At 38.6% G+C, this 27,417-nt stretch overlaps 1 protein-coding gene and 2 long non-coding RNA genes across 3 annotated transcripts in view; 1 reads left to right on the plus strand and 2 right to left on the minus strand.

The window, feature by feature from the left end:
* pik3cb (phosphatidylinositol-4,5-bisphosphate 3-kinase, catalytic subunit beta) overlaps window positions 1-21,913 on the minus strand; it is a 42,268-nt gene extending 20,355 nt beyond the window's left edge. The window contains exons 1-2 of the mRNA XM_083525609.1: window positions 21,510-21,913; window positions 1,544-1,727 (exon numbers count right to left, since the gene is read on the minus strand). Of these exons, the coding sequence (XP_083381735.1) occupies window positions 1,544-1,693 (150 nt within the window). The 5' untranslated portion in view covers window positions 1,694-1,727; window positions 21,510-21,913. The remainder of the gene's footprint in view (window positions 1-1,543; window positions 1,728-21,509) is intronic.
* Window positions 1-27,417, minus strand: part of LOC310717781 — a 296,978-nt gene that overhangs the window by 242,743 nt on the left and 26,818 nt on the right. The gene's annotated exons all lie outside the window — the stretch shown is intronic.
* On the plus strand, window positions 16,071-18,224 carry LOC310717848. Its single transcript, XR_014530977.1, has 2 exons — window positions 16,071-17,715; window positions 17,766-18,224. It is a non-coding gene; the product is annotated as an uncharacterized lncRNA (long non-coding RNA).

Below are 27,417 nucleotides of genomic sequence, written 5' to 3' on the forward strand. Positions count from 1 at the left end.
ACAGTAACTAATATTGTAACGCATTACTTTTTAAATAAAGTAACTCCGTTACCGTACGGTGGTCCATTACTTAAATAAATTAATTTCGGCTGAAGTGTAGCCTACAGTCTGACCTGTTTACAGCAGCGACACATTGTAGGATTGGTGGATGAGAATCACTTTAAACCCGAAGAAAACGCACTGTGGGCGTGTTTTCGTTTATTCAAGTATGTGCGGCAGTAATGGCGAGTCAAGGCAAGAGCAAGACGAGTTTCTTAAAGTGGAAATATGCTCATTATTTCACTTTAGTTGAGAATAAATACAAAAACTTTGTCAAATGTAAGCTGTGTCTTTCTGGTTCGAAGGTCGTATCTACTGCGATAGCAGCAACTCCAATCTGTCGAAGCACCTTCAGAAACTCCATGCCTCGACAAAGCTAGAAGCTAACCCGGTGTTTTGTTGTACATTGTTGATAGTTTTCATACTTAAGCTTCGAAAGGAACATTTTTAAGGGCTCAACACAACAGCTTTTATGATGCAGAAGCCACTTTAGTTTTTGATTGTGAATATATTATTCAGCTTGTTTTGTTATTTATTTCAGAAATCCTTGTGATATATTCAGTTTGTGTTGGTCTGACTTAAATAAAATAGTGTTTAAAAATTACATTCTGTTTAAGTCAGTTTTGTGTTTGTATAGACCATAACGCATACAAGCGCGATAATGGGAACATTAAAGAACGTTCTTTAAAAAAGTAACTAAAAAGTTACTTTTAACAGTAACGCATTGTTAATTAGTTACACCAAAAAGTAAAGTGATTGAGTTACTTTTTGAATGAAGTACCGAGTAACTGTAACTTGTTACTGTATCTTAGTAACTAGCATAACACTGATAAGTATATTATTATTATTAAACCAATATACCAGAGAGAGGAGATAAGAGAGAACACTAATGCTACTACTTCACATTTTAACAGAAATGAACGTGTTATTGTGTGTTTAAAGTGTGTGGAAGGATGATTCGCGGGCGGTTTTGAAATGTGACCACCGTGATAAACATGGATTACGGTATTATAAAGACTGCATGTGCAAACATTTTTATAGATAGTTTTATAGATTTTTTTTTTTTTATAGATAGGGGAAAGTTTTGTACTTTTCATGAATAGGGGAGGCTTCCGCTACCACATGTGCAAAGTCTTGTCACTGTATTACATTGATACATTATTAATATGTATTACACACTACACATATCTCTACGTTTAATTTAATTATAAACTTTTTTATTTTACAATGCTACATCTGCTTTTTACACTAACCTATGTCTAAAACTACTCTTGACGCTACAACTTCACAGAAACGGTAATTATTTTGCAAACTTTTTGCACTCATTCATATATTCTGACTGCACATAATCCAGTGCATTACAAGTTAGAATTGACTCCCTGGAATCACATTTTTACGCATTTACCCATTTTAGTGATGTCTGATGTATGAACATTACACTGATGATTGGATCATTTCTTAAATGAGTGATTATATATTACAAATAATTTATAATACTACACACCTGCTTGATTTGCAGGATGGTGCTCTCTCTTGGAACATCCATCTGAATGTATATTCCAGTAGGCAAGAGGAAATCCACAGCCACCTGATCGTTTCCATCCAATACTGGGTCCGCCCACACATCCAGCTGATCCGTCATGGCGGGAGGCATGGCAGAGAGCAGACCACAACCAAACCATGGGACCCTAAACACACAGTAGGAATCAATACAATACAAAACCAAAATCTATGCATGCAAAAAATAAGTAAAAAATTTCACCAAACACCAGCACTAATATTATAGCACCTTACATAAGCAATACATTGCATGACAACACTAACAAGTATATAATGGTAGGGTAGATTGTGGGCTACAGTCAGGTAAACAAATAGAGAGAAAATGTAATAGGCTAGCAATTCATATTTAGCAAAAGTATAAAAAAAATTAAAGACATAATTTTTATATAATAATTTCAAATAATACATTGTATTAGAGTATATAACCTAAACACCATACAGAAATATGCAAACGCAGACACTTTCGAAAACTCCAGTTTCACCTTTGCAATTCCAATAAGCGCTACCAAAAACTGGTTTCAAGTCTTATTTTTTTTTTTTTTGTAAGTAACATTCCTATTTTAATAAAAACTCAAGCGGCATTGTAGGTGTTTCAGTTAGGTGCCATAACATGAAACAATAAGTAGAGTGCACATTATATAAAATTACAGGTGTAGGGACGTGTACTTGGTAGTGACTGCAGAGTTGTTGAAAGACCAAAACTTTAGCCTTGATCAAAATAAACTGGACAAGATTTTGCATATATGCAAAGGAGGATCTTAAACAGGGAACCTGTTATACTGCTTGAATAAACTGCTAATTAGAACAATGGGCAAACATATAGACATGCCTAGAAAAATCATAATGGTTTAAAAATTATTTTATATATATTAATGCACCGATTCAGATCATTGCTTATTAGCCTTTATGTTCTCTACCAGCACATGCAGATATATCCCTTTACAGTTTGCAGCAGTGCACACCCTCTCTCTGTTCATGTTTAATTCTTTTACAGGTCTAGACTTGTACAAAAGGAATTCTCCATTGCTTTCCCACAAGCTCGTATGAAAAAACATGAGCATGCAGTCTTAAGAAAAGTAACTTACAATGGTGGGAAAAAGTGTTTGCCCCTACCCGATTTCTTTTTTTCTTGCATGTTTGTCACACTTTAATGTTTCAGATCATCAAACTAATTTAAATAAGTAAAAGATAAGTGAACACAACATGCAGTTTTTTAAATGAAGGTTTTTATTATTAAGGGAAAACAAAATCCAAAACTACATGGACCTGGGTGAAAAAGTGAAAACCGCTGCTGAGCAAAAAGAACAAAGGCTTGTCTAAGTTTTGCAAGAAAACATCTTGATGATCCCCAAGACTTTTGGTAAAATACTCAAATACTTGTGGACTGACAAGACAAAAGTTGAACTTTTTGGAAGGCGTGTGTTCCATTACATCTGGCGTAATAGTAACGCCGCATTTCAGAAAAAGAACATACCAACAGTAAAATATGGTGGAGGTAGTGTGATGGTCTGGGGCTGTTTTGCTGCTTCAGGACCTGGAAGACTTGCTGTGATAAATGAAACCATGAATTCTGCTGTTTACCAAAAAATCCTGTAGGAGAATGTCCAGCCATCTGTTCGTGACCTCAAACTGAAGCAAACTTGGGTTCTGCAGCAAGACAATGATCCCAAACACACCAGCAAGCCTACCTCTAAATGGCTGAACAAAAACAAAATGAAGACTGTGGAGTGGCCTAGTCAAAGTCCTGACCTGAATCCTATTGAGATACTGTGGCATGACCTTAAAAAGGCGGTTCATGCTCGAAAACCTTTCAATGTCGCTGAATTACAATAATTCTGCATAGATGAGTGGACCAAAATTCCCCCACAGCGCTGTAACAGACTCATTGCAGTTGTTGCTGCTAAGGGTGGCCCAACCAGTTATGAGGTTTAGGGGCAAACACTTTTTCACACATGGCCATGTACAGTAAGGTTTCCCACTTAGAAATCATGGAGGGGTCTGAAATTGTCATCGTAGGTGTATGTCCACTGTGTGAGACATAATCTAAAAAAAAAAGAAAAAATCCAGAAATCACAATGTATGATTTTTTAACTATTTATTTGTATGATACAGCTGCAAATAAGTATTTGAACACCTGAGAAAGTCAATGTTAATATTTGGTACAGTAGCCTTCGTTTGCAATTACAGAGGTCAAACGTTTCCTGTAGTTTTTCACCAGGTTTGCACACACTGCAGGAGGGATTTTGGCCCACTCCTCCACACAGATCTTTAGATCAGTCAGGTTTCTGGCCTGTCGCTGAGAAACACGGAGTTTGAGCTCCCTCCAAAGATTCTCTATTGGGTTTAGGTCTGGAGACTGGCCAGAACCTTGATATGCTTCTTACAGAGCCACTCCTTGGTTATCCTGGCTGTGTGCATCAGGTCATTGTCATGTTGGAAGACCCAGCCTCGACCCATCTTCAATGTTTTAAATGAGGGAAGGAGGTTGATCCCCAAAATCTCGCAATACATGGCCCCGGTCAACCTCTACTTAATACAGTGCAGTCGCCCTGTCCCATGTGCAGAAAAACACCCCCAAAGCATGATGCTACCACCCCCATGCTTTACAGTAGGGATGGTGTTCTTGGGATGGTACTCCTCATTCTTCTTCCTCCAAACACGTTTATTGGAATTATGACCCAAAAGTTCTATTTTGGTCTCATCTGACCACATGACTTTCTCCCATGACTCATCTGGATCATCCAAATGGTCATTGACAAACTTAAGACGTGCCTGGACATGTGCTGGTTTAAGCAGGGGAACCTTCCGTGCCATGCATGATTTCAAATCATGACGTCTTAGTGTATTACCAACAGTAACCTTGGAAACGGTAGTCCCAGCTCTTTTCAGGTCATTGACCAGCTCCTCTCGTGTAGTTCTGGGCTGATTTCTCACCTTCCTTAGGATCATTGAGACCCCACGAGGTGAGATCTTGCATGGAGCCCCAGTCCGAGGAAGATTGACAGTCATGTTTAGCTTCTTCCATATTCTAATGATCGCTCCAACAGTGGACCTTTTTTCACCAAGCTGCTTGGCAATTTCCCCGTAGCCCTTTCCAGCCTTGTGGAGGTGTACAATTTTGTCTCTAGTGTCTTTGGACAGCTCTTTGGTCTTGGCCATGTTAGTAGTTGGATTCTTACTGATTGTATGGGGTGGACAGGTGTCTTTATGCAGCTAACGACCTCAAACAGGTGCATCTAATTTAGGATAATAAATGTAGTGGAGGTGGACATTTTAAAGGCAGACTAACAGGTCTTTGAGGGTCAGAATTCTAGCTGATAGACAGTGTTGTGTATTGTGTTAACGCTGTTTACGTAACTACATTACCCACAATGCACCTTGTTTACGGTTTCCGGATGTACATGTTCCGGTGTTATGCTCTCTCTCGATATGTGAGTAAAAAAACAGTCACGCTAAATCCGTGTGTGTGTGTCATCCTTAACTGAATGCCTTGTTATAATCTCACAAAAGACACAACAAAGTGGTGACGAGGATCTTGTAATCCCGTGTGTGTTTCAAGAGGCGGAAGTGAAGCGGCTTGACGGCGAAATCGCTGACAAAAAGCGCGAATATTTGTTTGCTGCAAGTTTCACGTCTTGGTTGATAAGCGGGGAGGAGACCACGATTCAGATAAGTGACTGAATTGATTGTTAAACGACAGAGAACAGGCTAAAATGGCATCAGTTTTTGGAAATTTGGGTCCTTTTGAGGAAAGCAGTGAGCAGTGGTGTTCTTACACAGAACGATTTGGGCACTTTGTAGCAGCAAATGCTATTACTGAAGATAAAGTTGTACCCACATTTTTAAGTGTAATGGGTCCAAAGACATATACACTACTGCGTAACCTCCTGCAGCCAGAGAAACCTGGAGAGAAAACGTATGCTCAAATAGTGAACACTCTTAAAGCACATTTCTCACCAAAACCCTTAGTAATAGCAGAGCGATTTCGGTTCCACAGACGAAATCAGCTAGAAGGGGAATCTGTGGCAGTGTTTGTGGCAGTGCTAAAAAAATTAGCTGAACACTGTGAATTTGGTGATGTGCTCAACGATACACTGCGGGACAGATTAGTATGCGGACTACGCTGCGAGGGCATACAGAAAAGACTGTTAACAGAGAGCAACCTGACACTACAAAGAGCAATTGAGTTGAGTGTATCTATGGAATTGGCTGCAAAGGAAGCCCAGCAATTGAGCTCTAACAGTAAAGTGTACAAGATGGAGACAGAAAAACAAACTGAAATTAAAGGCCCATGTTTCCGTTGTGGTAAGACTGGGCACTCGCCTGTTTCATGCTGGTTTAAGGATATGGAGTGCCGCAGCTGTAAGAAAAAGGGACACATTGAGCGTGCGTGTAGGAATAAAACAAGAAAAGAAAAAATGCATCAAAAACCAGTTTTCGGAAGGAAACAAAAGAAGCGCATCTTTACAGTCGGACAGGAGAATAAAGAGAGTACTGACATCTGATGAGGAATTTCCTTTGCATGTGCTCACTGTCGCAGGTGGAACCAAGGCTTATAAAGTCACCGCGCTGCTGGAAGGACAGCCAGTGAAAATGGAAATCGACACTGGTGCTGCTGTATCGCTGGTGTCGGATGCGGTATACAGAGAAATACTCAGCCACCTGCCACTCAAACCACCTAATGTTGTCCTTAAAACTTATACTGGGGAATCAGTGACAATGAAAGGACTCACCCAAGTAACAGTTGAACTGAATGGACAAACAAAAAAACTGCCATTGTATGTGGTCGTGGGTAATTACCCCTCGTTGATGGGACGTTCCTGGCTGGAGCAACTCAAAGTGGACTGGCCGACCATACATATGATGACACCTAAAACCCTGGACCTTGAAGGTGTTTTTGAAAAACACAGTGAAGTTTTCAAACAGGAATTAGGCAGTATGGAAGGCATCACAGTAAAATTGACTGTGGAGCAGGGAAGCCAGCCAAAGTTCTTAAAGTCCCGGCCCCTGCCATATGCACTCAAACCTAAAGTAGAGGCGAGCTTGGATGAACTTGTGAAAAATGGTGTGCTGGAACCAGTCAATGTGAATAAGTGGGCAACGCCTATTGTTCCAGTTATAAAGAAGGATGGAGGCATAAGGATCTGTGGGGACTTTAAAGTTACTGTAAATCCAGTGTTGTCGGCAGAACAATACCCCTTGCCTCACATTAATGACCTTTTTGCTGGGTTGACTGGAGGACAAAGATTCAGCAAAATCGACCTCAACCAGGCATACCTACAGATGCATGTTGAGGAACAGTCCAGAGAACTTCTCACCATTAACACACACAAAGGCCTATTTCGGTACAAACGTTTACCGTTTGGAATTATTTCGGCTCCATCCGTTTTTCAGCAAGCGATGGATCAGATTCTTGCTGGACTTCCAGGAGTTGTGTGTTATTTAGATGACATTCTGGTGACTGGCACAGATGAACAGTCGCATTTACAACATCTGGATGCTACCCTTGAGAGACTGAAAGAGTATGGATTAAGAGTGCGCAAGGATAAATGTGAATTTTTCCAGTTTGCAGTCGAGTACTTGGGGCACGTCATTGATGCATCTGGTCTGCATACGTCCCCATCAAAGGTTAAGGCTATTGTTGATACTCCAGTACCCAAAAATGTCAGTCAGTTACGGTCTTTCTTCGGCTTACTGAACTATTATGGGCGTTTCATTCCAAACATCGCTACGCTGTTGAAACCTCTGCACAAATTGTTATGCCATGAGAATAATTGGAAGTGGACCTCTGAATGCCAGGAGTCATTCAGAAAAGCAAAGGAGACACTTTCAGGGTCAAACGCACTCACTCATTTTGACCCTGCTCTTCCTATCCAGCTGGCCTACGATGCTTCTCCATATGGTGTGGGAGCTGTCTTGTCCCACATCATGCCCAATGGTCAAGAAAGGCCAATCGCGTTTGCTTCCAGGAGTCTGAGCAAAGCAGAAGCAAACTATGCTCAGATTGAGCGAGAAGCATTGAGCATTGTGTTTGGAGTGCGTAAGTTTTATCAGTTTATTTTTGGAAGGAAGTTCACACTGCTGACCGATCATCGCCCACTCACTGCAATATTTGGTCCACACCATGGCATTCCCGCTCTTGCTGCCAGTAGGATGCAAAGGTGGGCTTTGTTGCTATCTGCTCACACCTATGACATCAAATACCGAAAGTCAGAATTGCACGGAAATGCGGACGGTCTGTCCAGGTTGCCTCTCGCTGACAGGATAAAGGAAGCAAAGGTGGCTAAAATATTCTATTTCAGCCAGGTGGAACGGGCTCCTATAACGGCCACACAAGTACGCAGGGGCACACGAAATGACCCTGTCCTGTCAAGAGTCGTGGATATCGTCATGACCGGTAAAGGGGAGAACGATGGTCTGGAGCTAAAACCTTACATCTCTCGACGTCATGAACTTTCGGTGCAGTCCGGCTGCTTGTTGTGGGGAAGGAGAGTGGTTATTCCCCCGGCTTTACGTGAGCCAGTGTTAAAACAGCTGCATGTGGGACACTGTGGAATGGTCCGTATGAAGGAGATTGCCAGGAGCTACTTCTGGTGGCCAGGAGTAGATGGCCAAATTGAGGAAAAAGCTAGGACGTGTACCTCATGCCAGCGCATACGTAACGCACCACAACTTGCACCTCTGCACCCGTGGGAATATCCTGAAAAACCATGGCATCGCATTCATATTGATTTTGCTGGCCCAGTCGAGGACAAAATGCTGTTGGTGGTCATGGATGCACACAGTAAGTGGCCTGAGGTGGCCATTATGAAATCTACTTCAGCTGAAAAGACAATTGAGAAACTGGGAGAAATGTTCAGTAGGTTTGGATCACCAGTGCAACTTGTCTCAGATAATGGCCCCCAATTTACATCTCATGAAATGGCCACATTTCTACAAGCAAATGGTGTACAACATATAACGTCATCACCTTACCATCCTGCAACTAATGGATTAGCCAAAAGGTTTGTCCAAACCATGAAACATGCTTTGAAAGCTTCGCTCGGGCAAGGCACATTTCATCAACGTCTACACAGCTTTTTGCTCTTCTATCGTAGTACTCCGCATGCGATCACCAAAGTATCGCCAGCGTTTTTGTTGTTCAGCAGAGAGCTCAGGACAAGCTTTGAGCTGATTAAACCAGCTACACCCAAAGAAACTGTCCAACGGCAACAAGACCATCAAGTACAGCGACGGAATCTGCGAGCCAAGGACAGAATCTTTGCAACAGGCTCATCAGTGCTTGCTCGGAACTATGGTAGTGGTCCGAAATGGGTTCCGGCCACTGTGGAGGCCCAAACGGGTCCAGTGTCATAAGGTCAAGACTGCTGAAAATCTTTCCTGGAGGAGACATACTGATCAGTTGCTTGGTGGAGCCAGCACCGTTATAGATCTTCCTGAGGTCACTAATGTCACTGATCAAATATATGACAATTCTCCAACTTCAGTAGTCTCCTCAAAGGAGCCTATAATGACCACAAATTGTCCTTTTGCTAACGAACAATCATCTTCACCAGCAGGAAATGGAAACCAAATTGGCCGCCGGTATCCAGCAAGGGAGCGGCGTCCTCCTCAGCGTTTACTGGACTACACTTAATTAGGGGCTACCCTTATTGCTTCGGGGCAGAATAATCCCCTAAGGGTAAGCTAGGGTTTGAGGTAGTCTACCCTCATTCCCAGGATATAGTTGTCACTTTACAACGGGATCCAACATAAAGACTCAATGTTCATGTTTAAAAAGAAAAGAAAAAAGGGGTCTAAGTTCATAGATATGTTGATAAAAGAAACTAAATTTTATAATTTAAGTGGTACAGTTTAATTTGCAATCTTGTGTTATACCTCAAGGAGTAAGAGGGGAGGAAATGTGTATTGTGTTAACGCTGTTTACGTAACTACATTACCCACAATGCACCTTGTTTACGGTTTCCGGATGTACATGTTCCGGTGTTATGCTCTCTCTCGATATGAGAGTAAAAAAACAGTCACGCTAAGTCCGTGTGTGTGTCATCCTTAACTGAATGCCTTGTTATAATCTCACAAAAGACACAACAGACAGGTATTCAAATACTTATTTGCAGCTGTATCATACGAACAAATAGTTTAAAAATCATATATTGTGATTTCTGGATTTTTTTTTTTTTTTAAATTATGTCTTTCACAGTGGACATGCACCTACGATGACAATTTCAGACCCCTTCATGATTTCTAAGTGGGAGAACTTGCAAAATAGCAGGGTGTTCAAATACTTATTTTCCTCACTGTAGTTTTAGATTTTGTTTTCCCTCAATAATAAAAGCTAATTTAAAAACCGCATGTTGTGTTCCCTAGTGTTATCTTTGACAAATATTTAAATTAGTCTGATGATCTAAAACATTAAAGTGTAACAAACATGCACAAAAATAAGAAATTAGGAAGGGGTGAACACTTTCGCACCACTGTAAATGATTTATGATACACAAAACGACATCAGAAGTAAAAAAAAAAAAAAAAGAAGGCAAGAGAAAGGGGAACGTGTTGAGCTCCAGGTTGTTGTGATTGCACCAGCCGGCTAGCTCTTTAACCTCCAATCTGTTAGCAGACTCGTCTTAGTCCTGGATGAGGGTGATGACTGTAGTGTTGTTTGCAAACTTAAGGAGCTTCACAGAGTGGTTATGAGAGGTGCAGCCATTTGTGTACAGAGAGAAGAGCAGTGGGAAAAGAACGCAACCCTTGGGGAGCACCAGTGCTGATAGTGAGAGGCCTGAATGTGAGTTTGCCCAGCCTCACTATCTGCTGCCTGTCTATCAGGAAGCTGGTGATCCACTCACAGTTTGAGGTTGGCACTAAGATCTGGGTCAGTTTAGCTGAGAGACAGTCAGGAATGACTGTGTTAGAAGCCGAACTGAAGACTACAAACAAGATCCTTGCGTAGGTCCCCAGCTCTATCAAGATGTTGAAGAATATAATGCAGTCCTATTTTGTCTGCATCATGTGTAGACCTGTTTGCTCTATAGGCAAACTGAAGAGGATCCAGCAAGGGCCCAGTGATGTCCTTCAGGTAGGCCAAGACCAGTCTTTCAAATGACTTCATGATCACAGATGTGAGAGCTGTAATCATTAAGACCAGTTATTTGGGGTTTTTTTGGGGGTCCGAAATTATAGTGGAGCATTTAAAGCAGTAGCTCCAGTGATCTGTTTAAGATCTGAGTGAAGATGGGGGCCAGTTGGTCAGCACAAACTTTTGGACAGGCAGGTGAATCACTGTCTGGGCCTTAAGTTTCCTAGTCATCTGTCTTCTGAAGACTTGTTTCACATCCTCTAAACATACCTTAAGCGCAGGTTGAATTGGGGGGGGGGGGGGGTGGACTGGACTGGACACACCAGATTTTATTCACATTTCTGTAAGCATCCTCTTTGACATGAGGAAGCTGTTTGTGTGTTTCCCAGTCAACCATGGTTTATCATTATTAAATGATAAAAGTGACCTGGTTGTGATGTACATATCCTCACAGAAACTGATGTCTGAAGTTACAGTCTCTATGAGCTCGTCCAGATCAGTGGCTGCAGCTATAAAAACACTCCAAAAGGCTTGTAAATCCTGCTCTGCTTCATTACTCCATCTTTTAACAGTCATTAGTACAGGTTTTGCTGATTTCAGTTGCTGCCTGTTGGTATGAGATGAACTAGGCAGTGATGACAGAGCCCCAAAGCTGCTCGTGGGACAGAGTGATATACATCCATTATTGGGGTGAAACAGTGATCCAATACAGTGGTACCTCTGAATACGAATTCCCCTGATTACATATAACTCAGAATACGAATCAAAATTCATAAAAATGTTCGTATCGGTTTATGCATTAAAATTCAGAATACGAATCATCCGAATCTCGCGGGCTAAAATTCAGGGACAATGGTTCTTTCGTTAAAGCCTCCCACGCCTCTCAACCCTCAGTTAGTATCTTAAATTCATAATGAGAGCACAGTCTTAGCACTGTGTCTTTGTTTTGTTAATATTAATCACTGAACAGTATTGAAAAAACACTGCAAGTAGTGAGAGCAGTCAAACTTAGCAAAGTGCATCAAAAAAGAGAAAAAAAAATTTATAACAGTGATTCGGGTGACAGTGCCCGATATCATAGTGGAAGGAGATTAGTCTCCTTCCAAACAATAAATCTCTCTCCTCCCTCATCTCAATCATGCCAGCATTCACTCTTCTTAAAAGGTAAAGTACCTAGTAAAGATAATGTTTACCTCTTTTAGATGTTAAGGCACCATTATTAAATGCTGAATACTAAATAATATTAGTCTGGAGGAACGTACACATTTGCGAGAATGAAAGAGGAAAATGTCATCCACAAATGCAGGTGAAAGCTTTATCGTGCGAAAGAGACAGCAAATGTGAATATGATCCAGAAACGCGAGTTAGCCGCGATCCATGGCGAATTTTTCAAAACCCTTTCTTAGTGAGCACCTAAGACCCAAGTGGAAGGTATGTTCCAAATTTCATTGCAATCCGTTCAGTGGTTTTTGAGATTTCGTGATGAGTGAGTGAGTCAGTCAGTGGTATTTGAGCTTTATATATATATATATATATATATATATATATATATATATATATATATTAAGAGCAACATATGCTTCCATTCAGTTCATGTCTTTTTCAGGGAAGGCCTTGTATATTTCAGCAAGACAACACTAAACTGCATACCGCATATTACAACAGCATTTCTTCAAAGTAGAAGAGTCCAGGTGCTAAACTGGCCTGCCTGGAGTCCAGGCCATTTACCAACTGAAAACATATGGTGAATCATGAAAAGAAAAATATGACAAAAACAATGATTGTTGAGGTTATGAATCTTGTATTAGACACAAATGGGACAACATTTCTTTCCTAAAACTCTAGCAACTAGTATTCTCAGTTCCCAGACATATACAGAGAGTTGTTTAAGAAAAAAGAAAAAAAAAGAAATTACCCTAATTTTTGTTCCAAGTGTACCAATCTTTGGAAAATGGGGTATAAACTTTGTTGTTTGGTTTGGCCTGAATCTTTTCCTCGCCCCTTGCTGTTTTCTCCCTTTTTTTTTTTTTTTATACTGCAGCATCTGTGTTGTATTTTAGCCTGTTTCCACCAGATAAATAAAAAGGTTTGCCTAATTGCAACTTTTGCTTTCTGAAACAACTTTTGTTTCAGAATTGCTAAAAAGAAAAAAAAGGGAGAAATTGCGAGAAATACAGACAGAACTGCAAGAAATATAGTCGGAATTATGCAAACATTTTTTATGTGGCGGAAACGTGCTTTCATAGTATTTACCTGTCCAGAGCACTCCAGAGTTTAGCGGGTGGTGCGTTGGTATTATTGGTCCACAGGAAAACGCAGTGGATGGAATGGACTAAGCGAAGCATCAAGGCAATTTATTTCAATTTGAACATTTTGAAAATACATTAATTTGAAAATTCTGAAAATAGATCAACAAACGAAAAAAAATTTTTTTTATAAAACAAGTGTTATCACTTGTGACACCATTGTATATCAAATGATACCCCTCAAAATGAGACATGTCAACGTTTTGATTTTTTTTTTTTTTATAAATGTATTGTATTTATTAATTTTTTTTTTAAACAAACAGTGCTCTCACATGACTATGAGAACCGCTCAATACATGGGTCTGGTCAACACTAACCTCTACCCTAGCTCTGACTGTGTGCAAGCATTTTTGTGTTGGTGCATGTATAAAAGGCGTTCAGCTTTCTTTGTATCCCTGACTGATGACATCACAACCACCACAGTCAGAACTAGTGTCAGATGCAGCTGCCCAAGCACAAGAGGCTACTGATCCCACTCACTTTTACTCATTTTATATATATATATATGGACAAAAATAGCATAATAATGTGCATCCCTTAATGTGACACGGTTAACGCTACTTAACCATTATTTTGTAAACAAGACACATCTACAAACATTTGGTGTATACCATCATCTACATGGACAGTGACTGTGAAAAGTTTGCTAACACCTAGTCTTTTATCATTTTTGAGAGACACATGCATGTTCCTTTTGTTAATAGGCAACAAACTAGGTAATGTGACAGTATGACGATTTACTTTGACCAAACAACTATATAAATGTATAGATAAAAAAAATTTAAACAGATTTACACACTCTTGGCATCCGGACAGTAAGCTTTTCCAAACATTAAATTTAAATGCTTTGCCATAACTCTTGTAAAAACTTGCCAGAGATGTTCTTCACTAGTTTGATATTTCTTTCTGATTTTGAGATCCACTTCATCCCACAGCATTCAATAGGCTTTGGGAGTTGTGACCTGACAGGTCATTCAAAGTTGGTTCCAATTAGCCACAGTCCAGTTTAAATTGTAGGCGGTGAAGTTTGGAATGGTAGAAATGTTGGTATTCCTTTCACCTAGAATAAGTCTTTAAACTCTCTTCTCCAAAACAACCTCAAACCATTAAGCTTCCACATCCATGTCTGACTGTGGGTGTGAGGCTGGTAACATCTCTTCTGTTCTCTGTCTTACAGAAGTCAAGTCTTATATCTGGACTCATCTGTCCACAGAACTTTCTTCTAGTGATTCACTGTTCAATTCTTGGGTGTTTTTTGGGTGCACAAAAACTGAACAGTAATTGAACAACAAACATGCATGTGTCTGAAAACAATAAAATACTAGGTGTTTCCAAACTTTTAACAGGCAGTGTAGGTGACAATATAAATTTGGTGACAATTCCAGCCAATCTGGAATCAAACAAACTACTATCCTCCTTCTAAATAAACAGGTCTATATATATTGAAGAACATCCATTATTGGTAGGAAGGGAATGCTGTATAGGGCCCAAACCCACCAGACTAAATGAAGTATGCCCAGATACCTGCGAGGGTCCAAATAGCATGCCTTTGCATGTTTAAAACTCACGAGACTGAAATTACACAGCATCAACTTAATTTAACTGTGTTCATTTGTTCTCTTCCTTTGTTTTAAAACAACAAATCCAATGAGCAATACTAAAACGCAAGGCAGATTTATACACATGTCGATTAAATGTGGCAATGTGCAAATCTCTAAGCCTAAAACTACAGGCTTCAGTCCAAGATCTCACAAACAGCACAGAAATCTGTGAAAAAGTATGTAAATTACACCCACAACAACCGAGGAGATTTTACAGCAAACAATACATTTTAAGCTTGATGGAAGTTAAATTTAACACAGAGTAAGCATTTTTTGCCAACAATGGGACAGCAGATCAGAGAATAGCTGCAGTTCACAATCACAGAATTCAAAGAACAGGTGCATTATCTCACCTTAACATTTGACAATGTTCTTTTTTTTTTTTTATTTGTTTGTTTTATTACACAAAACAAAGATCTTTATCCTAAAACAACCAGCTATGAAACCAGCTAAACTTATAAGATTTGCACATTTCTATCTGCTCTAGACAGCAATAAAAATGGCTAAATTCTTAGGAGCAAAGTATGTTTAGGAAAAAAGGAAAACAAGTACTTCATTAAAATAAAAGCCCTGGAGTGAAATGATGGCTCCTCTGCAGTAGATATCAATGGAAGTATTATGCATACAATAATATATAATAATTAGTCTTGTCAATTAATTAAAATAGTTTAATTGATTGTCCCTATTGTATCTGAAACAAAATGTTATGTACACAAAATAAAGTAAAAAGAAAACAATTGAACCTGCACTTTAACTTTAAAAAGAGTCGTGGCTGATATAAGGGCGTAAAGGACGTCGTAAATAAATGTGTGTTGTGTTGAAGGTTTTCTTTTTCCTTCTTTTATATTTATTTTGAAGAAAAAAAAAAAAAGATAAACAGAAATGTGTGGTGCATTAATAAAATTTGTGCTGTTAAACTTAATTTGCGTTAAAGCTTTATTAATGCATAATTTTGGCGGCCAGAATAATTGAATCATTAATTATATAATGATCACATTTAAACAAATCTAAAAGTCTAAGGACACTGGCATAATGACCCAGTATAGCAGAATCTGGAGAATAGTTAACAGGCCAAATGTATGGGGCGAAACCATAGGAGCTGAGGATAATTTAACTAACACCAGATTGACTAAGAAATTTAACTAACACAGAGATAATTTAACTAACACCAGATTGACGATCAAATTTGATCATAAACATAGCAAACAACTAATTCTATTCCCGAATAATTCTGCGTTATGAATTCCCTACATCACAGCAATTATATTTAATTCATATATAAGTTTGGAGAACAATTCAATAAACACAAACAATGTGTCAAATGTATGATTGTTTATAAGATGTATTGTTTCAAATTTTGAAACTTGCCATGCAGCATGTACACCAAACAGCCATAACATTAATACCACTGACAGGTGAAGTGAATAACACAGATTATCTCATAAAAGTGCTACCTTTCAGGGGGGAATATATTAAGAAGCAAGCAAACAGTCAGTTCTCAAAGATACATTGAAAGCAAAAAAAAAGTGGGGCAAGCATAAGGATCTGCACCACTTTGACAAGGAACAAATTGTGATGGCTAAAACAATTGCTCAGAGCAGTGTTCTACTTAAAAAACCTTGGGTCCTGGCATTCATGTAGATGTTAATTTCACATGCTCCACATACCTTAGCATTATACTTCAAATTAACCCCTTGATGGCAAGGGCATTGCCTAAAGACAGTGTGTTTGAGAAGGATAATGCACCATGTAAGGCTATAACATCTAATCGATAAATTCGATAATGAAATTAATTGTAAATGTTTGCCGTTATCGATTAGTTAGGCTGCTTAAGTTACGGGAAAGTGTGATGGCAGGATAACACAGCCACTTGCAAAAATGGCATTGGATCATTACAGGATCATTACAGGATCAACCGGCAGCATGAAAAAGTGTGCGTCCCAAGTCATTCAATGCATGGGAGTATTTTATATTAAATGCAACAAAGAAAACTGTACCTGGAGATTATGCAAAGCAGAGCTTGTGTGGCATGGAAGTACCACAATGATGCACGAGCATGCAAGAAGAAAACACATTTGTGTCAAGGTGAAACATCAGCAGGGTAAGCAAAAACTGTATAATCCTCATCATGTGAAAATAGTTTAGATAATTAAGTGCTATTGTGTTTGTTCGCTAATTTTGCCATGACTCCCGAGCATCAGGTTGCGCAATCAACTTGCTCACAACACAGTGATGGATTCAATTAACGTTGCGAACAAACACTAAATCTGAAAGCAGCAAATAGCAGCAGCTCCCAATTACATTTTAAGTCACTGTTGTGGTTTTCAGCAAACTATTATGCATTTGTACTGTTTAAAGAATCTGCTGCCAGCATTATAGTGCTAGATAGCACAGCACATCTTTAGAGGTCTTATGCAGTCTATGCCTCAATGAGAAAGAGCTGTTTTGGCAGAACAAGCAGGACCTAATATTTGGCAAGTGGTTTTACTATTTATTTCTACTAACAGATTTCCAAAAAAAAATAAAAAATAAAAATAAATCTTTAGATAAGTGGACCACAATTTAATTAATTCAAGTGTTTTAATAAAGCCCTTTAGAAGTGAGATTTCACTTAGTTTAAGAAGATTATTTGCCTAAGCAGTTTTCAGATCCTAATGCTGATGCTTTATTTTTATTATTTCCACAATGAAACAGAAATGACTATATTTACCCTTATACACAGCATAATTCTGCAAATTCGGTTGTGATTCATGACAGCACCTCCTAAAGGACACACTCACATAACATGCAGCTATTGTACTATACTTCCTGTGTAATCACATCAAATATAAATCAGCCCTAAAGCTACTTGATACTAAGGATATGCATGAGTGCTCAAAAACCGGGTTTGAGGTGCCAGTTTTCAAATACTAAAATACAAATTTTTTTAAAAATAGTACAAGTGCCATAAAATCTTTCAACTATACAAATTGCAAAAACACATACTTTTACACCATAGCAGATGTTATAAGCATTTCATTTTACTGTTTAATAAAAAAAAATACAATAAATGCAAACATCTGCAATAACCATCAGATTGGATGGCATTTCCATTATAATCAAAAAGGTAATTAATTTGATTACATTAAAGGTTGTAATCATATACAAGTTTTAAAATCTTGCTTAAGCACACACTACAGGAAGTATTTTCTTGCCAGCTTGTGTCAATACACAATTTTTTCCTTTGACTTTCATATTTCTGCTCATTAGTTTTCTATAATACATTCATCAACCATTAAAAACATGATTTGACACTGAATTATCTGTTTTGCTGCAGTGGGAAAATGATTTTTCCCTTCTCCTAAGAGCTAGTAGGACTATTGCCTAGTAATGTCCCCTGAGTAGCAGGGTAATGTACAGTAAAATGGAAACAGCCATGTGTTTCTGCTTTAGCACTTAGTGCTTGGGAGGAAGAAGTGGTTAATGTGGACAGTACCTTTGCTCTCCATTTTACAATGTTCAAAGAAATCTGCATAATAGCATCTACAATACAGCTGGGATGAGGAAGGAGAGTTTAGGATACACCACACAAACTCCAACCCAATCAGAACACAAAGTATTATTGCATGAGTGCAAACACCAGGCTAGAAAAAAAAAGAAAAAGTACATGCATCGTTGAACCACAAGCCCAGTCAGGTCGGTGCACATAATCTGGATCACTGCCATGAAAGTGATGCAAGCATAAACTGTTTGGTTGTTGGGGTCAAAGAATGATTTAATTTATTATTATTTTTTTAAAATCATACATTGTGACTTAAATCTGTTAGAACAGATTAGCAATTCTAAATAATATACTTAAACCTTCAAAATTACAAATTAAAATGTTTAAAATTCTCCACCACCTTTGCAATAATAATGTGATTTTATCTTCTACTTGAATAGTATTATTATTACATGACCTTAGCTTGGCTAGTGATCCATTTCCAGTGAGTGTACAAGCATTATGTAGATTTTTTTCCCCCATATCCATGGCTCAAAGAAACCTACATGCATTTTTATACAGTCTTTCTACTACATCTTTATGTAAGAACTTTACTTGGAGGTTGCCAAAGAGTTTGTTTGACAATGCAAAGGTCTCAGTTCAAATTATTAAAGAAAAGAAAAACATATTTAATAATAATTAGAAAATCCTGGATTCAAATTTGCAGATTAAATCCATTTTACAACAGAAACGATGCTATACGTGCAGCTCACCTAACAGAAATGAAGTAGGCACATCCTATCTCTGGAATTGATGCACTGGAATTGACTGCAACCAATCATGCAGTCTTTTTTTAAGTTTAATATTAGGTCACCATTTAACCAATCAGCCTGGAAGCAGAATAATGCAAAATATTTTTGCAGATACAGATCAACTTTAAGTTAGTGTTCAAATTAAATATTGGAATGATCAAAAAATGTGTTCTCAGTGGGTCTCACTCTGTGGCGTGGTTGTTAGGGGCCTTGAATTGCTGGTTTACGTGTTACTGAGATTGCTGTACTGAGCTACACAGGATCACTAAAACTGAGAAGCAATGTTTTCACTTGTCCTGTTTTTGTAGGTCTGTTCCCACTGTCACAAATTCCATTGCTTACCTCTCTTCCTATTATACATGACCAGTGAGTTTAAATCTTATAAGTTGTATTAAAACTTTGGTCACCACAAATTTTTTTTTTATATGAATTAAACTATTGGTTCTGCCTTGAAAAAATGTCAATACATTTTTACAAGATTTTAACAGGATTAGCAATATCTTACTGCAACAGCATAAACACAGAACACCACACATCGGACCTCTATGCGGCAAATACCACAGCATATAATACATTTGGTGTCATCATTAAAAACTCAGATTTGCACTAATTAATGCAAAAAGGGTACAATGAGGTTAATTGCATAGTTGTATATTAAGGCCTTTGCTGTCCATTCATTAGAACAAACATTTAAATATTAAAAAGAAGCCTAAAACCAAAAACCTTTCCTAATTTAAATTTGCCTAGTTACAACTTATTTAAAAATACATTTTATTTTTAAATACCTAGATTTTAAACTAATTTAACAAACAGCTTGTTTTATCTACTTAAAACATTTAGTATTGTTAGTGGATAAGTACAGTATATGTGAGCCAGATACTTCTATTCTAACATCGTGGCAGGGCATGACACCTATTGGTATCAGAAAAATAACAATGATGGTGATTAAGTTTATTGTTACTGACACTGGGCTGAGCTCTAGACTCGTATTTAAGACTGAATGGTTAAACTTAACTTTGTGGCAATTTACAACAATTCACAACCAGCAAAAGCAAGTTTCGTTCTGTGAAAGCAGACGAAAATGAAAGAGGAAATCAAATGTCGGAAAAAAATATTTAACCTTAAAAGGTTAATTTCCCTGTGGCTGTTTTAGTTCCATTTGGGCTATGAGCCTTGAACCATTGGGATACTCTTTTGCCTGGTCACTTGTATCTTCAATTAGTATTTAGAATAAAGCTTTACAAAAATGTGTTTTTATTTTAGCTGTTACAAATGACATTGGCTGGTATACAGTAAATCATTTGCTCAAATTGTAGGGTATTTACATCCAAAACAGGTGAACGTTTTTTCCCCCAAGCTTGCCCTTTTATTTGCAACTCATTAATAATAAAAAATTGTAAATACTGAAACTGCAAATATTATATGTAAAGTCTAGAGCCCATACACATCATGGGCTCTACCAGGTTATTTTTGCTGTCTTCATTTCCTGATGTTCTTCCTACAGCTGAGATTAGTGAGGGGTGGGCACTTCTATCATTACACTGCTGAACTTGTGACCAATCATTATCATCACTGTTAGTAGGTTAATTACTGCCATTCTTGTGACAGCCTCTAGATTCAAAAGAGTTATAAACTAATGGGTTAAATAATTGGCTTTACTTGAAGAACACAGTCAATAAACAACCAGACTCAGCTGAATTAAAATAAGGTAAATCACTTGCAGAACGTTCAAATGTTTTGCTTAAAAATGTTTTATTGCCTTTTAAAGGATCTATCAAGTTACTTTCCATCTGCACTGTGAAATACAATTTAACAATTAAGATTTCATTTCACTGGATAAATATAGGCAGGCAATATAACCCTATAGAGTTCAGAAATGCTCCATTTCATCAGCAGTTCCTCCAATCAATCAATGTTCCATAAGTTCAATCTTTATTTTAGTACAAACTGATCCTAAATTTTTTGCAAAAAAAGTGCACAAAGGCTTAAGAAACAAAAGACAATTTTAGTACATCACATTGGATCACAAGAGTGAAAAGGGACAATAAAGGGTTCAAAATCCTATCCAGCCTCCAATGTAGGCCTACATGAATAGCTTAGTGTTGACACTGATCTATTCCAGTCATTAGCCCTTCCTTGAATCACAGGCACAGTGTGTTTAATTCTGAAAGAAGTGTGCGTTTTAAGAATAAACCAGTAAGAGACGTTTGCATCTTTTACCCTGGCATCTAAGAAAAGTTTATTATTTCTTAACACACATTTAATTTACATTTTAGTCTACTTTCTGAATTTTCTTGTCGAAGGAGTCTGAGTTGTTACCTTCTAACTACTATGAGCACAACGTCACTTTAGTAATTAAAAAAAAAAATAATAATAATAATAAATAATAATAAAAAGAGTCGCTTTCTCTGTCCAGGCAAAAAAAAAAAAAAAAAAAAAAAAAAAAAGACTGAAATAACCGTGGAATTTCACAAGACTGCCATCAGATTCGATCAACATTATTAGGTTAGTTTCAACCCGTTTAAAAAAAAAAAGAAGACATTTTGTTAAATGCATAAAAAAATATCCGTCAGCCGGACTCGATGTAAAAAAAACTATTTATTTGCTAATTTCCCTAAGAAACCGTGAAAACAGCGAGAAACAGCAGGCGTTTACCTTCTGGCGACGATACGTAATGTCGGAAGCGAGAATCCACTTCTGAACGACACGGAAATAGTTTGTGCGTCGAGTAGAATCCAAAGGTCTCAGCGGTTAAAAAGACTTTGTTTCTGTCAGCTTGATGATTTTACATCCGAAAAAGTTCTACCTTGATAAAAAGGTCCAAATGCTTCCTGGTGTATCAGGAGGAAACGAATATTTGCTCTCCATTTTTTTCAGTACATTTACCAAGGGCCTCCCTTCGTACTTTCGGAACAGAGCTAAACCGGTTGTCTCCTCTACAGAGCTTCTGCATAAACGCTATGCTGTGATTTCAACCGGAAACGCGAAGTTCTGAAACGCCCACAAAATCAGCGCCACGGCCCTGTCCGGGCTCCCACAGTTTGAGGCGTGCCTCAGGAACTTCATGACTGCGCACACCATCACCGTGTTAGTCTTATATACGATGCTGAACTACACACCAGCCCGCCACAACCTTTTTTTTCTTTTTTTTTTTTCCCCACGGACCAGTTTCACGGAAAACCATATTCCACAGAACATGCTTTGGTTAATATTATGTATTAAATTCATTTTTTATTTAATTCTCACATGAACAATGAAGGACGAAGAAGTCTTTTTTATTATTAAAATTTAAAAACACTGCCACTTTAAGCAGAAACTGTTTCGCTGTATGGGTGACTGTAGATTCAGTTCAGATCTTTCACTAATTCAATGACAGGGTATGAAAAACTCATTTCAGTGCAGTCCGATGATGCCACAAAAGTCCCTGGACAGCATTCGTTACGTACCGGTCCTTCTTTTCCAGATGAGTGAGCTCCAGGTGGAGTGTAGCGGAGATGGCGTCGTCCGTGGAGCTGTTTTGTAGTTTTCTCATGAAAAAATTTTGTTTTTCTCTATTGCTTTGTTAGTGTTTTGTGGTGAGCCTAGTTTGGCATTCTGTGTGTTTTTACAGCGTTGTTTATCAATGAATTATTTATTTCATTAAATAATGAATTAAATAATGACAGGGGTTGCTCATTTGAAAACAACCCAATGGAGTTTCCAGTTGAAGCACTTGCGTTGTGCAGTGAATGCGTTTAGAGAGAGAGAGAGAGAGAGAGAGAGAGAGAGAGAAAGAGAAAGAGAGAGAGAGAGAGAGAGAGAGAGAGAGAGAGAGAGAGAGTGCAGGGGACCCTACACTCCAGCTCAGGTGGTGGCGGTATCACGCCCAAATGTAAACCGGATTAGATGCAAGAAGAAGAGAGTGCGCGTGTGCGGCATTTGTAGTTATAATTGAATCCTCAGTATGAATAGTTTTTTAAGGCGCTGAATATGTCGGCGAGAAATCTATTGTGGAAGTAGTTGTAAATAGACGGTTGATAGTGAGTGTTCGTTCTGTTGAAGCATTGTGATGTGACTTTTTGTGAATCGTTCCTTAACATTAAAGCGTGTGTGTGTGTGTGTGTGTGTGTGTGTCATTGGAATGAAGCAAGACACCAGGATGCAAAAAAAATGTATCATAAAAATAAATAGAAACAAATAAATCTGCCAAATTCCGAATTAAATCGATCTGGGAAATTGCTGAGCTACAGCGAAGCTTTTAAAAGGGCACTATTCGTGCTTCTCACTCGCTTACGGCCATACCACCCTGAGCACGCCCGATCTCGTCCGATCTCGGAAGCTAAGCAGGGTCGGGCCTGGTTAGTACTTGGATGGGAGACCGCCTGGGAATACCAGGTGCTGTAAGCTTTTTTTTTTTTTTTTTTTTTTTTTTTTTTTTTTTTTCTTCTTTCCCCACCCTTCTCCAGCACCTACAAAGTGTCTGTTCAAACATTTTGAAACACAAACTCCCTTACATCCTGCTCCAATTATATCTACACAAAACACGAGAGATACGCACATCTGACAAAAAATAAATAAATAAATAAATAAATAAATAAACAAAAATAATAAAAAAGAAAAAAATGTATCAACTCCATTAAAAAAAAAAAATATTTTCTTACCACAGGACTCGTTTCATGTCATCTTACTTTCATCCATTCATTGCTTTAGGGATGCAACCAGCTTTCTTTTTATTTCTCACAAGTCACTAGTTCAGTACGTTGTACGTGCCAAGACAGCGTGGGCTTCTCGTCGCACGTATGATTGCCACTAATATTCAAATTTTGCACTTCCAGATATTGTTACTTTTATCATTCTCTTCTAGTAAGTGGATGCTCCAGCAGTCATATATTACTATTGGATTAAGCACTTTGTTTATTTGTGACGACATCTACCTCGTGGTACCTTGCTCTGACAGTGCCGCGAACCGCTAACTCCATTTGTGCATATCGTTCCAGTGTCAATAGAAACTGTGCTGTTCCACTGTTCCTTTGCACTGTTTTACAGGTGACCGTAGAGTCGGTCCTGGCTTGTGTACACTTAAAACCCTTGCAGTCTCAGTGACTTGCACATGCAATCGGATGTTGCTCATTTCGTCCAATCTTTTCTACCGTGTTTATGTCTTGTAAAACATCTTCCACTAATTCAATGACAGGGTATGAAAAACTCATTTCAGTGCAGTCCGATGATGCCACAAAAGTCCCTGGACAGCATTCGTTACGTACCGGTCCTTCTTTTCCAGATGAGTGAGCTCCAGGTGGAGTGTAGCGGAGATGGCGTCGTCCGTGGAGCTGTTTCGTAGTTTTCTCATGAAAAAATTTTGTTTTTCTCTATTGCTTTGTTAGTGTTTTGTGGTGAGCCTAGTTTGGCATTCTGTGTGTTTTTACAGCGGTGTTTATCAATGAATTATTTATTTCATTAAATAATGAATTAAATAATGACAGGGGTTGCTCATTTGAAAACAACCCAATGGAGTTTCCAGTTGAAGCACTTGCGTTGTGCAGTGAATGCGTTTAGAGAGAGAGAGAGAGAGAGAGAGAGAGAGAGAGAGAGAGAGAGAGAGAGAGAGAGAGAGAGAGAGAGAGAGAGAGAGAGAGAGAGAGTGCAGGGGACCCTACACTCCAGCTCAGGTGGTGGCGGTATCACGCCCAAATGTAAACCGGATTAGATGCAAGAAGAAGAGAGTGCGCGTGTGCGGCATTTGTAGTTCTAATTGAATCCTCAGTATGAATAGTTTTTTAAGGCGCTGAATATGTCGGCGAGAAATCTATTGTGGAAGTAGTTGTAAATAGACGGTTGATAGTGAGTGTTCGTTCTGTTGAAGCATTGTGATGTGACTTTTTGTGAATCGTTCCTTAACATTAAAGCGTGTGTGTGTGTGTGTGTGTGTGTCATTGGAATGAAGCAAGACACCAGGATGCAAAAAAAATGTATCATAAAAATAAATAGAAACAAATAAATCTGCCAAATTCCGAATTAAATCGATCTGGGAAATTGCTGAGCTACAGCGAAGCTTTTAAAAGGGCACTATTCGTGCTTCTCACTCGCTTACGGCCATACCACCCTGAGCACGCCCGATCTCGGAAGCTAAGCAGGGTCGGGCCTGGTTAGTACTTGGATGGGAGACCGCCTGGGAATACCAGGTGCTGTAAGCTTTTTTTTTTTATTTTTTTTTATTTTTTCTTCTTCTTTCCCCACCCTTCTCCAGCACCTACAAAGTGTCTGTTCAAACATTTTGAAACACAAACTCCCTTACATCCTGCTCCAATTATATCTACACAAAACACGAGAGATACGCACATCTGACAAAAAATAAATAAATAAACAAAAATAATAAAAAAGAAAAAAATGTATCAACTCCATTAAAAAAAAATAATATTTTCTTACCACAGGACTCGTTTCATGTCATCTTACTTTCATCCATTCATTGCTTTAGGGATGCAACCAGCTTTCTTTTTATTTCTCACAAGTCACTAGTTCAGTACGTTGTACGTGCCAAGACAGCGTGGGCTTCTCGTCGCACGTATGATTGCCACTAATATTCAAATTTTGCACTTCCAGATATTGTTACTTTTATCATTCTCTTCTAGTAAGTGGATGCTCCAGCAGTCATATATTACTATTGGATTAAGCACTTTGTTTATTTGTGACGACATCTACCTCATGGTACCTTGCTCTGACAGTGCCGCGAACCGCTAACTCCATTTGTGCATATCGTTCCAGTGTCAATAGAAACTGTGCTGTTCCACTGTTCCTTTGCACTGTTTTACAGGTGACCGTAGAGTCGGTCCTGGCTTGTGTACACTTAAAACCCTTGCAGTCTCAGTGACTTGCACATGCAATCGGATGTTGCTCATTTCGTCCAATCTTTTCTACCGTGTTTATGTCTTGTAAAACATCTTCCACTAATTCAATGACAGGGTATGAAAAACTCATTTCAGTGCAGTCCGATGATGCCACAAAAGTCCCTGGACAGCATTCGTTACGTACCGGTCCTTCTTTTCCAGATGAGTGAGCTCCAGGTGGAGTGTAGCGGAGATGGCGTCGTCCGTGGAGCTGTTTTGTAGTTTTCTCATGAAAAAATTTTGTTTTTCTCTATTGCTTTGTTAGTGTTTTGTGGTGAGCCTAGTTTGGCATTCTGTGTGTTTTTACAGCGTTGTTTATCAATGAATTATTTATTTCATTAAATAATGAATTAAATAATGACAGGGGTTGCTCATTTGAAAACAACCCAATGGAGTTTCCAGTTGAAGCACTTGCGTTGTGCAGTGAATGCGTTTAGAGAGAGAGAGAGAGAGAGAGAGAGAGAGAGAGAGAGAGAGAAAGAGAAAGAGAGAGAGAGAGAGAGAGAGAGAGAGAGAGAGAGAGAGTGCAGGGGACCCTACACTCCAGCTCAGGTGGTGGCGGTATCACGCCCAAATGTAAACCGGATTAGATGCAAGAAGAAGAGAGTGCGCGTGTGCGGCATTTGTAGTTATAATTGAATCCTCAGTATGAATAGTTTTTTAAGGCGCTGAATATGTCGGCGAGAAATCTATTGTGGAAGTAGTTGTAAATAGACGGTTGATAGTGAGTGTTCGTTCTGTTGAAGCATTGTGATGTGACTTTTTGTGAATCGTTCCTTAACATTAAAGCGTGTGTGTGTGTGTGTGTGTGTCATTGGAATGAAGCAAGACACCAGGATGCAAAAAAAATGTATCATAAAAATAAATAGAAACAAATAAATCTGCCAAATTCCGAATTAAATCGATCTGGGAAATTGCTGAGCTACAGCGAAGCTTTTAAAAGGGCACTATTCGTGCTTTTCACTCGCTTACGGCCATACCACCCTGAGCACGCCCGATCTCGTCCGATCTCGGAAGCTAAGCAGGGTCGGGCCTGGTTAGTACTTGGATGGGAGACCGCCTGGGAATACCAGGTGCTGTAAGCTTTTTTTTTTTTTTTTTTTTTTTTGTTTTCTTCTTTCCCCACCCTTCTCCAGCACCTACAAAGTGTCTGTTCAAACATTTTGAAACACAAACTCCCTTACATCCTGCTCCAATTATATCTACACAAAACACGAGAGATACGCACATCTGACAAAAAATAAATAAATAAATAAATAAATAAACAAAAATAATAAAAAAGAAAAAAATGTATCAACTCCATTAAAAAAAAATAATATTTTCTTACCACAGGACTCGTTTCATGTCATCTTACTTTCATCCATTCATTGCTTTAGGGATGCAACCAGCTTTCTTTTTATTTCTCACAAGTCACTAGTTCAGTACGTTGTACGTGCCAAGACAGCGTGGGCTTCTCGTCGCACGTATGATTGCCACTAATATTCAAATTTTGCACTTCCAGATATTGTTACTTTTATCATTCTCTTCTAGTAAGTGGATGCTCCAGCAGTCATATATTACTATTGGATTAAGCACTTTGTTTATTTGTGACGACATCTACCTCGTGGTACCTTGCTCTGACAGTGCCGCGAACCGCTAACTCCATTTGTGCATATCGTTCCAGTGTCAATAGAAACTGTGCTGTTCCACTGTTCCTTTGC

Source organism: Silurus aristotelis (assembly GCF_946808225.1).
Source record: "Silurus aristotelis genome assembly, chromosome: 22".
In the NCBI taxonomy this organism is placed as follows: domain Eukaryota; kingdom Metazoa; phylum Chordata; class Actinopteri; order Siluriformes; family Siluridae; genus Silurus; species Silurus aristotelis.